We start from the raw sequence: 12,807 nt of genomic DNA on the forward strand, positions 1-12,807 counted from the left end.
TTTTGAGATTGCAGATACCTAGCTTTGAATGTATTTGAACCAATTCCTGTTTTGTATGAAACTAAATTATAGAGTCATAGAGATGTACAGCATAGAAACAGACCCTTCGGTCCAATCTGTCCATGCCGACCAGATATCCCAACCCAATCTAGTCTCACCTGCCAGCATCTTGCCCATATCCCTCCAAATGCCTCTTAAATGTTGCAATTGTACCAGCCGCCACCACTTTCTCTGGCAGCTCATTCCATACATGTACCACCCTCTGTGTGAAAACGTTGCCCCTTAGGTCACTTTTATATCTTGCCCCTCTCACCCTAAATCTATGCCCTCTAGTCTGGACTCCCCAACCCCAGGGAAAAGGCTTTGTCTATTTATCCTATCCATGCCCCTCATAATTTTGTAAACCCCTATAAGGTCACCCCTCAGCCTCCGACGCTCCAGGGAAAACAGCCCCAGCCTGTTCAGCCTCTTTCTATAGCTCAAATCCTCCAACTCTGGCAACTTCCTTGTACATCTTTCCGATAGGAAGGAGACCAGAATTGCACGCAGTATTCCAACAGTGGCCTAACCAATGTCCTGTACAGCCGCAACATGACCTCCCAATCCTGTACTCAATACTCTGACCTGCAAAAGGAAAGCACACCAAACGCCGCCTTCACTATCCTATTGACCTGCCACTCCACTTTCAAGAAGCTATGAACCTGCACTCCAAGGTCTCTTTGCTTAGCAACACTCCCGAGGACCTTACCATTGTGTATAAATCCTGCTAAGATTTGCTTTCCCAAAATCTGAATTAAACCCCATCTGCCACTTCTCAGCCCATTGGCCCAACTGGCCAAGATCCTGTTGTAATCTGAGGTAACCCTCTTCGCTGTCCACTACACTTTGAATTTCGGTGTCATCTGCAAACTTACTAACTGTACCTCTTATGCTCGCATCCAAATCATTTTATGTAAATGATAAAAAGTAGAGGACCCAGCACCGATCCTTGTGCCACTCCCCTGGTCACAGGCCTCCAGTCTGAAAAACAACCCTCCACCACCACCCTCTGTCTTCTGAACCAGTTCTACCTGTATTCCATGAGATCTAACCTTGTTAATCAGTCTCCCATGGGAACCTTGTCAAACGCCTTACTGAAGCCCATAAAGATCACATCTATCCTCTTTGTTACTTCTTCAAAAAACTCAATCAAGTTTGAGAGACATGATTTCTCACGCACAAAGCCACATTGACTATCCCTAATCAGTCCTTGCCATTCCAAATACATGTACACCCTGTCCCTCAGGATTCCCACCAACACCTTGCCCACCACCGACGTCAAGATTACTGGTCTATAGTTCCCTGGCTTTTCCTTACCACCCTTCTTAAACAGTGGCACCACGTTAGCCAACCTCCAGTCTTCCGGCACCTCACCTGTGAATATCAATGAAACAAATATCTCGGCAAGTGGCCCAGCAATCACTTCTCTAGCTTCCCACTGAGTTCTAGGATACACCTGATCAGGTCCTGGGGATTTATCCACCTTTACCCACTTCAAGACATCCAGCACTTCCTCCTCTGCAATCTGGACATTCTGCAAGATGTCACCATCTATTTCCCTACAGTCTATATCTTCCATATCCTTTTCCACAGTAAATACTGATGCAAAATATTCATTTAGTATCTCCCCCATATTCTGAGGCTCCACACAAAGGCCGCCTTGCTGATCTTTGAGGGGCCCTATTCTCTCCTTAGTTACCCTCTTGTCCTTAATGTATTTGTAAAAACTCCTTGGATTCTCTTTAATTCTAATTGCCGAAGCTATCTCACGTCCCCTTTTTGCCCTCCGGATTACCCTCTTAAGTATACTCCGACTGCCTTTATACTCTTCTAAGGATTCACTCGGTCTATCCTGTCTATACCTGTCTTCCTTTTTCTCCAAACTCTTGATTTCTTTAGTCATCCAGCATTCCCTATACCTACCAGCCTTTCCTTTCACCCTGACAGGAATATATTTTCTCTGGATTCTCGTTATCTCATTTCTGAAGGCTTCCCATTTTCCAGCCGTCCCTTTACCTGCGAACATCTGCCCCCAACCAGCTTTCTGTTATGCCATTATATTTTTGTTTTGCTTGGATTGTTTAGTTTTCTCTCCAACATGTTTTAGGGAAATAGATTACATTAGTTAGCTTTAAATGTATTAAATGTTGTTCAGCAAAACAGCATGGTGGCTTCAACTCTGGGAACAAAATATTAACATAGATTCTTTAGCTGAGAGCACAACAGAAAATGTTGGTGTAGTGATTTTACACAAATCAAAGATAGTTTGCCAACATATTCAGAGGGATCATTCTCTGTTTCATGACTTGGGAATTCCCTCATTGGGATCCCTCAATTCAGAAATGTGCTTCCTTGGACTATATCAAAGCAAAGTTGTGGTGACGATAAGCATTTGATATCTTTAGAGATTTTTGACACCCTTTCACTTAGCCTTGATACTTCAGGATAGATATTCTCAATTAGCCTGTTTAAAAATGTTATTCTATACCACTGGAGGAGGGCGACCTGAGCCAGGACCTCCTGGCCCAGTGCTAGGGATGCTGTCTCTCTACCCCAAGAACACTTGATACCTAAAGATAGTCAACACCATGTAAACTTATTCACCTGTAGGATATTGGTGGGGACTGCAAACCATAACTCAAAATATGTCAAATGGCACTAGTTATGGGCTCTTAACAACGATTGCCTTTCATCCAAAGATGAACCCTACCTTTTTCCACAGGACTTAAAAGAGCTTGTTCACTGGAAGCTCTTTACTCTGCGGCATCTACATCCTCCTGAAGAACTGGTATTAAAGGACTAAAGTCTCTTCCATATGTAATATGCTTCCATACCATGACAAGATATACTTCCAGACATGGAATCTATAAGCCATCCTTCTAATAGTAGTGAAAAGACTGAATTCTTTCCTCCTTGTTTCCCGTAAATGAAGGGTTGAAAACGAGGGCATAATTTTAAGGTGAAGGATAAGAGATTTAGAAGGAATTTGAGAAAAAAAAACATTTTCGCAAAGAGGGAATCTGAATAACAATGCTTTCAGGACTTTGCTATTTCAACTTTGCTGTCTTTCAGTTATTGGAGAGAAGGGGGAAGAATTTTTTTTAATGTATGGAAGGCAGTGGGACTGTTGTGGATTGTGGTGTTCTTTGTTGGCAAGGGGGGAGTTGGTGAGTTTCTGGGATTGGATAATACAAGGATTTTGAGAACAGGTGATGTATTTTGTGGAATTAGTGAGGACAGTTTTAAACCATGCGATAAGGTTTGGGTTGGTGGAGTATGAAGAAGAACCCAGAGGAAATGAAGTAGGGGGCTGCCAGAGTTGCCTGATATCCATAGTTTTCTCACATTTAAAATTGGTTGATTTAATAATGGAAGAAGAGGTTTTGGAATAATTCATAAAAGGCTACTTTAATGTGTCGGAAGCTAGTGAATCAATATGCTGTATTGTGTCACTATGCTATGCATTTGCTCTTTAATGGAGTGATTATACACATAAATGATGAAACCACTCTATAAGTTATTGATATCTCTTTATAGGAGTTGATCCACAAGCATTTAATAACTATGGCACAGATTGACCAAACCGAAAATCCAGGTAAGAGGAGTCCTACACATTTGACATTAGCTTTGTAGAATTAAATAAGGGTCTATCTATATTGCATGATTTCTCTTATTCAAACATTCTTGTCCACCTTCCTTCATTCTGCACTGAAACCATTTTTCTTCTATTTTCCAAAGTACTACAGACTGTTAATTTCCAGAGTCTTCTGAAAATTGTGTCTCCTTTTGAATAGAAAACAGAGTTTTGGAACTAAAACTGATGTGATTACAGTTGGATAACTGCCAATAAATAAATTATCAAAACTATTTTTATATTGCATAAATCTAATATGCCCACACAATTCTGTGATTTTATAGTGCATTTTAATCTGCAGATGATGTACATCTTGCAGCTAAATTTTAAATAGAATTTAGTTGATACCTCAAACAAAATAATGCTTAAATTAAAAGCAATACCATTTAGAACATAACTGTCTTTGAGTAAAAGTGGTGTTTGCTTTAAAAGTATTTTAATGTGTTAACTAAGTTTAGATTTGTTTGAGCCATAAAACAGCATTGAAATTATAAACCTTGCTTTGATATAGAACAGGTTTTTGCACGACAGAAACTGCTTAACAATTAACCACAATTAAACAAAACATAATTTAATTTCTCACTTGTCTCCTCAAGTAAAAGTAAGTAAGTATTGGAAAAAACTCAATCCTGTATAATTCATAGTACAAATCCATTCTTTTAGATTACTTATGCTGTTTGATTTTATTCTTTACAGTTCACATTATTGATAAGTTACAGGGCATCTTTGGATACTAATGAGATAATGGTACTAATTTTAGCTAATACATTGATCTAATTAAAGAAAAATATATGTATTGACTTTAAGGTGATATATGTCAGTTTATGGCATTGCAACCTCTGCGACCATTTGCTCTCTGTGGCATATAGTAGACTAGAAACTCTGTTCATCAGTCACAGTGGTAAGGTTTAAGAGATATTTTAAATGGAGAGAATATAATTGGATTTTTAACAAGTAATTACTACAATGTGAACTTTGTGACTTTGTGCATGCCAATTGTGGCAAAAATACTTTGTGGGGCCCATGTATATGGTAGAGTCAGAGTAGTAGAACATATGAGATGGGGGAATTGCGCTTTGGAAAAGGTTCTAACTATTGGCACAGAGAGGTCCATGCAATGAACACGTCAGGCTAAATTAGCAGCAGGCATGATGAATGAATGTAAAAGTGAGGAAAGGATTATGGCAGTAAACTTTGGAGGATGAGGTATCCAATATTAATCTGAGGGAGACAAATGAATGAAAAATGGTGTTAATGACAGATCAGTTAAGATGCAAGATGGTAACTTGATAGCTCCCAATTTCATATCTTTCTGAGTTTGGAATTGCCTAAGTCATAGAGTGCAACATTTCAATTCAGCCTAAGGTTGTAATTAGCGGGAAAGAAGGGATCAATGACTAAGTAAAGAATTTGTAATGAAGACGAGATAATGATTTCAGTCTTCCGAATGTACCACTAGAAAACATTAACTGATCTGAACAAAGTTGTCACATCAGCACTGAAGGATGTAGAGAAGTGATGGAGAATTATAGCTGGTTGTCAGTATATACACGAAAGTTGTTTTTCTAATGACATGACTAAGGAACAATATTTAGGTAATGAAGAACAGGAATCCAAGGGCTGCAGAGAAGACAGGAAGCTTCTGTGGTAATGCACCAATGATATTAGTGAAGTTATTGTTGGCTTTGGTCTTTGTTATTTCCTACAGAAATCTAATTGGTAAGATTGAAACAGAGTTGTGAGAAAAAAGGGCAAGAGTCAACATTTTCCAGAATTGGACAGAAACATTGCTTAGACATGGACTAATGTTTGAGACAACCAATTCATGGAGGGAATCATGATAGATTTTAGTGTGTTTTGAGAAGAGCAAGCCAAACAGACACTCGAGAATTCCTAAAAGCATGGCATTCCAACCGGAACTCTATCAACAAACTCATTGACTTGAATCCCATTTACCAACCCCGGGAAAAAGAACAGGAAATGACATCACCACAAGAAATAACATCACCAACCCAAGGAATCCTAAACACACAAGTAGAAAGCAGGCCATGCCACCAGCGCTTCATCCAGAGGCTCACTGACGATGTTACCTAGTATGGTGACGAAACGTCTGAAAAACAAACCTTCCAGCTCAGTGAGCAAACCAACATCCAGATCATAGATTTTTAAAAGGAAGGGAGGTAATACCGAAGAAAGTAAAACTTTAACAGCGCCACCTGACCTTGGTGATGGGAAGAGTAGTTCACTTTAGTGGAAGTGGTATCAAGACAGCAGGAGCCAACTGTAATGGTCATGTGGGGTGGATGGGAGAGCAACTAGCAGAGGGAGGTGTGGAATCTGAGTGAGGGCAATTAACTTGGTGAGAAAGGTTAAATGCAGCAAAGCAAATGGTCTCCAACATTGACAATTTCTTCAGCTTGTCATTTACTGGAGGTGATTATGGCGAGGGCTTTAATCAGACCACTCTGTGGAGAAAGGGACTTCTATTTTTCATTCCTAGTATATCAATGTTATTGCCAAAGTCCATCTTTATTGCTTACCTTAATTATCCTTATGAACATATGAATTAAGATCAAGTACAGGCTGTTAAAGTTTGCTTTGCCATTCAGTAGGATAACTGCTAATCTGATCATTCATTGTACCTGTCTCCAATAACCTTTCAGCCCCTGATTATTAAAGCAGCGGTAGGAAAATTATTGATAATGTTCAAAGATTCTCTTCCACTGCCTTTTAGAATTCCAAAAATACTGGGACCTGTGTGAAAGAAACATTTCCCTCTGTCTTAAACGAGTGACCCATTACTTTTAAATAAAGAACCCCTATTCTGGATTGTCTCTTAAGAGGCAACATTATTCCCACACGTGCCCTGTCCAAGTCCCATCAAGATCTTGTATGTTTTAATCAAGCTGTCTTTTACTCTCCTGAATGCCACCAGATACAGGCATAACCTGTCCAACATTTCTTCATAAGACAATCCTCCACTCCAGTTATTAGTGTAATAAACCTTATTTGAACTGTTGCCAATGTATTTATATCCTTCCTTAAATACGGAAACAATACTGTACACCCTACTCCCAGATATGGTCTCATCAACGTCCTATATAACTGAATCATTACCTGCCTATTTCTTATGCAGTTCCCTCATAATAAACAATGATATTGGGTTAGCTGTCCTAATTGCTTGCTGTGCTTACATACTAATTTTTGACGATTCATGCTGAAGCACACCCAGAGATCTCTATATCTTAGCTTTGCAATAACTCACTAATCAGATTTGTTTCTCCTACCAAAATTGATAATTTCACGTTTTCCCACAAAATATTCCTGCAACACTCTGGTCACTCACTTAGCCGACCTATATCCTTTTGTATCCTCCTTCAGACCACTACATAACCTATTTTTCTCAGCAAGTTTGACAGTGATACCCTCTGTAAGAAGTTGAGACCCAAGTGATATACCACGCATTACTACTTAGAAACCAGACAAGATTCATTTTTGCTTACTCTCTGTATACTGTTACCTAGATTATTTAAAAGAGGTGAGGGGAGGCAGTGGTTTCCTGATAATGTCACTGGATTAGTAATTATAAACCCCAGGTTAATGTTCTGGTAACACTGGTTCGAATCTCATAATAACAGATGGGGCAATTTAAATTTGGTTTAAAATGAAATTTAAAAACTAATCTAGTAATAACAATGTATTTTCTGTTAATGGGATTTTATGACAATTTGGTTCACAGAATTTCTTTTCGAAAGGATGTCAGTCATTTATCCCTGGTCTGGGCTGTAGATTCCAGACCTCCTGCACAGTTGATTCTGAACTACCCTCTGAATAATTAAGGATGGGCAACAAATGCTGGGCTAAGCAGTGATGCTGTATACCACGACTGAATGGCTGGTGTACCTTAGTTTTGTTGAATCTTGGACCAAATTTGATGCCTAGTATAATTTTCCATGATGATTTGGTATGGCTGAGCAGCTTACGGCAGAAAGTTAAGAGTAGCCTCATTGTTACAGGTCTGGAGTTACACTGAGTCCAAATCAAGTGAGGGCAAGTACCTTCTCAAAAGGACATTTAGTGAACCAGATCAAATTTTACAACATCATCTAAGTTTCTGATCACCATTACTGATTTGAGGTCAATTTAGTCAACTGAATTTAAGTTGTTGTGACTGGAATCATGTCTGCCTATTAGTCAAGCCCAGTGGATTATTGAGGTGTTTTGAAAAGCCTGTAAGATGGATTTGGGGGCATTTGTACCTCATTTATATTTCCTGAGTTTAAATCCCATCTGCCACTGAGGTGGTGCATTGTACTGAAGTGATATACTTAAGTTTTGGCGCAGTCATCTTTTTTTGGTTTAGTGTAGAAATATGTTTTGAAAGTACTTTCAATCTCTCAAACCACATGTTGGAACTGAAGTAAATTGTGAAATAATGCAAGTAATAAACATCCAGCTGATTTGCTTTTCATGTATATGCGAGTTTGCCGATTTCAGTGATTACTGGCACTTAAGTAGATTATTTTTTCCACACCATTATTGTTAAATTGGGCTACCAAAATTGTTATCAATTATTTTCTATTGAAATTTATTGAGCAATATAATCCATTTTACATGTTCTGCCCGTTGTTTCTCAGCATTTTCAAACTACTTCTTTGCTGAGTTGCTGTTTATGCATATTGGGTACTCCCAATTTCTGAGCCTAAAACAAAAGTCTTACCCTTCATTCTTAACCTTGATGTACATTTTGCTATAGGGATTACTAGCTATCGTTTGGACACAGGGACAATGACTATTTTACTCCTTCCTTTGGACACACGGCTTTATTCCTTCTGTACTAGGGATCCAAAATCTAGTTATGCTCAACTGTTAGCTGACTGAGATTAACTCTTGAATTTGATTTCAGGAGTCTAATTTCTGGTCTATAAGGCCCTACAATTAACTGAGTGAACTGTCTGAGACTTTGGCCGAGTTTAATTTGATCATTTAGTTAGTTTACATTACAATAGTGTAAACATTTCCCAAAGTTAAATTGAAAAACATTAAAAGTTATTATTGTATATTAATCTGCAGAATGGGAGAAGGGAGAAAGCTTTTATTCTATTTTAGTATTTTTTGTGTGGGCAAGAGTATTGTTTTCTACTCAGTATAATAATATATGGGTTGTCTGTTTCAGGGTTTCCAACGGAGGTAGACAACTACCACAGTCTTTTTCCTTTGGAACCTCCACCAGCTAATCGGCTACAAAAAACAAGTAACTTTGGTTTCATTACATCCTGTTATAAAGCTATCAATAGCAAAGATGATCTCCCATATTGCCTTCGCAGAATCCATGGTAAGGAAATTTAAACATGCAGTCATTATGTCTCAACTGCTTGTTAGTATTCTGTAAAGATTACTGTAAAGATCATGTGTTGTAGAACTTATGTCCATTTTGATTTTAATGCTTGAAATCAAAAGTATAGGTAACGTTAAGGGGATAACTTTTAACTTTGGCAACTCAGTATCAATATAAACTTTCAAGCTGGTAAATACAAACGATGAAATTCAATACTCCAATATGCAGGTAAGGATACTCTGAGAACAGTGGTGCAGGAGTGTCAGCCTGTGCAATTGTCCAAGAGTCTCTGAGGTTCTCTTGGCTAGTTTGGATGAGAGTGGGGCTGTGAAGTGGACGAACCAAATTACCACAGGACTGTAGTAAAGGAAACCATTCAACTAGGGAGACCCAAAAGAAATATATTACAGCAGACAGCATAATCAAGGGATTGCAATTTTCTCTGCAGAAAAAGCTGGAGTCCAGAAGGGCCTGTTGTCCATCCGGTGCCAGTGTTCAGGGTATCTGCTCTGGGCTGGAGAAAAGCTTGCAGTGGGAGGGGAGTGCATATTGGCACCAATAACATAGGACCAAGAAAGAGATTCTACCAATATCAGGAACTTGGCACCATGTTAAGAAGCAGAATCTCAAATTTAATAATCTCTGAATTATTGCCTAAACCATATAATTGCGTAGGATAAACAACATTAGATGAATTTGGGAGAAGTTACTTTAGTTTATGGGGCACTGACATCAATACTGGGGAAAATAGGATCTGTGCCCTTGGAATGGCCTAACCTGAACCATTATGGAACTGCAGTTCTTGTGAACTGCAAATTCGGTAGGTAAAACAAGTTTTAAACTAAATAATAGGGACAAGAAATCAAATTTAGGAAGTTGTGAATTGAAGAGTGGGGAAAATACAATCGACAAAGGAGTCAATGTTGAGAAATGATAAACAGACAATGACAGGAAGTGGCAGATCAAGAGCAAATCAGGCAATACTAGAGGTTAGACAAATAGTAAAAGGATAAAATGTAAGGAACTGTATTTGAATGTCTGTAGTATTTGAAACAAAACAAGTGAGCAATTAGTACAAATCGAGTTAAGTTTTTGCAATTTAGTGGCCATAAGAGATGTGACTGGAGGATTACTCAGATTAGCATCTGAATATTGAAGGGTAAGATGACATTTATGAAGGATAGGAAATGAGGCATTGTTGGAAGACTGGCTCTGTTCATTAAAGGAACTATCAGCACAATAGAAATGAATTACCTAAATTTGGAAAATCAGAATGTAGAACCAGTCTGGGTAGAGGTGAGGAATGCTAAAGACAAGAGACAAGTGGAAGTTGAGTACACACCCCTGAACAATAACCATATGGTAGGTCAGAGTATCAATGAACAAATAATAAGAATTTGCTATAAGGGTACAGCAATTATCATGAGGGATTTTAACCTACATGTAAACCGGAAAGATCAGATGAGAAAAATTCTAGGTGAAGAATTCACTGAATGTTGTTGGGACAGTTTTTAGACACCAACCAGACAGCAAGCTAAACTAGGAGAAAGTGAGGACTGCAGATGCTGGAGATCAGATCCAGAGTGTGGTGCTGGAAAAGCATAGCTGGTCGGCAGCATCCGAGGAGCAGGAGAATTGATGTTTCGGGCTTAAACCCTTCATCAGGAATTCTTGCTTTTCCAGCACCACACTTCGAGCAAGCTAATCGAGACTTGGTTTTGACAAATGAAATGGGATTGGTTACTGACCTCATAGTGAAAGGCTCCTTGGAAGTAGTGACCACAATATGATTAAATGTTGCGTGCAGTTTAAAGGAAAGAAGTACCAGTCCAAGACTACTATGAGGACAGGAAAGCAGAGCTAGTGAAAGTGAACAATTTACGTTAAAGGATAGGTTAGTAGAGATGCAATTTGCCAACATTTAAAGGATATTTCAGAGGATGCAGAATAGATACATACCAACAATAGGAAAAAACGTCTAAGAAATGGATCTGCCATCCATGCTAATAAAAAGCCAAAGCTAATATCAAACTTAAAAGACACAAACAACAACAGAAATCACTGGAAAAACTAAGTAGGTTTGACAGCAGCAGTAGAGAGACAAGCCGAATTATGTTTTGGGCCCAATGAATATATAATTAAATGACGTGTAGTTCTGCCAAGAAAGATGGCATGTTGGCTCACTAACAGTAAACAGAGAGTATGAATAAATGGGTCTTTTTCAGGCTGGTAGGATATCTATCACTAGTAGTGTGCCACAGGGTTGTGCTGGGGCCTCAACTCTTTACAATTTATATAAACTATTCAGTTGAAGAGATGGCGGGATGGTAGCTAAGTTTGCTGATGGCAATGATAGATAGAATGGGTTGTAAAGAAGACATGAAGAGCCTACAAAACAATGTAGATAAGTTAAATAAGTGGAAAAAGATCTGATAAATGGAGTGCAATGTGGGAAAATGTGAATTTGTGCGTTTTGACAAAGAATAATAAAGCATATAATCTAAGTAGTTCTGAGATACAGAGAATTTGAAAGACATAACATGTGAATTGTAGAAGTTTTGTATGCAGGGACAATGAGTAGTCAGGGAAACTAATAGAATTTTATGTTTTATTGTGAGGAGAATTCACTGGAAGAGTTAGGATGTTAGGCTTCAGTTTTGTAGGGTGTTGATCAGAGTACTGTGTACAGCACTGGTCACTGTACTTGGGAAAGGATGTAATGCATTGGAAATAGTTCAGAGAAAGTTTAGTAATGCGTAGAATGGATTGCCTTATGAGTAAATGCTAAACAGATTATGACTTCATCCTCTGGAGCTTTGAAGTATCAGAGGTGACTTAATTGAAACATAACATCCTGAGGGTACTTGACCAAACAGATATTTCCCCTTGTAGGACAATCTAGAAGTGAGCGTCATACATTAACAACAAGTGATTGCCAATTTAAGACAGAGATGAGAAAACATTTTTTCTGAGAGTTTGAGTATTTGGAATTCCCTTCCTCAAAAGGCAGTAGATGAAGAATTTTTAAATATTTTAAGGTAGAGGTAATAAACCCTTAATTACCAATGAGGTGAAAGATTATTGGGGATATGCAGGAATGTAGCATTGAGGTTAAAATCAGATCAGCCATAATCTTATTGAATGGTAGAGCAGGCTTGAAAGGCTGAGTGGCTTATTCTCGTTCATATGTATTAATTTGAGCAATACAACCATTCTGTATGTCAAAATGCAAGTTCAAAATGTTCGAATTGCACATGAACCCTTAAAAACAGAAATATTGGACCAGATTGTGGAGGTGAAAAAACACCATTTTAATAAAATTTTGGGTACTATTCCAGGTTTTCGTCTTATCAACACAAAGTGTATGGTATTAGTGGACATGTGGAAGAAGATTCAACATTCAAATACAGTAACACTCCGAGAAGTATTCACCACCAAAGCATTTGGAGAGCACTGTGAGTAGCATCTCCTCCACTACCCCCACTCCCCCCACCACGACACCAGCCAGCGCACACAAGATAATGCACATTTTCAAGAAGCGTCTTGAAAACTGACATTGTTTCTTGTTAAAACAGATGTATTTTTTGGGGGGCACTCTTTTCCAAATAGCCAAGTTGATATTGTAGGTTCTGAGTTGTATCTGTAATTTTCATTATATACTTGTGCACCAAGACAACAAGTTATCTACAAAGATTTTACATTTTTATCCTCATTGTGCTGTTTGCATAAGTTTATCCTCTATTAAGTAAAAAGACTAAGGCAGCTTATGTTTCGGGACAAAACCTAATACTGTATT

The 12,807-nt window shown here is 38.4% G+C and overlaps 1 protein-coding gene across 2 annotated transcripts in view; it reads left to right on the plus strand.

Annotated features, from left to right (window-relative positions):
• pan3 (poly(A) specific ribonuclease subunit PAN3) overlaps positions 1–12,807 on the plus strand; it is a 172,202-nt gene that overhangs the window by 109,582 nt on the left and 49,813 nt on the right. For both annotated transcript variants that reach the window (XM_043692011.2, XM_043692013.2), the window contains exons 8-10: positions 3,577–3,634; positions 8,850–9,008; positions 12,350–12,466. In XM_043692011.2, the coding sequence (XP_043547946.2) occupies positions 3,577–3,634; positions 8,850–9,008; positions 12,350–12,466 (334 nt within the window). The remainder of the gene's footprint in view (positions 1–3,576; positions 3,635–8,849; positions 9,009–12,349; positions 12,467–12,807) is intronic.

Source organism: Chiloscyllium plagiosum, unplaced genomic scaffold (genome assembly GCF_037043375.1).
Source record: "Chiloscyllium plagiosum isolate Xiang-an unplaced genomic scaffold, Cpla_swu_hap1 HiC_scaffold_6, whole genome shotgun sequence".
NCBI lineage: Eukaryota > Metazoa > Chordata > Chondrichthyes > Orectolobiformes > Hemiscylliidae > Chiloscyllium > Chiloscyllium plagiosum.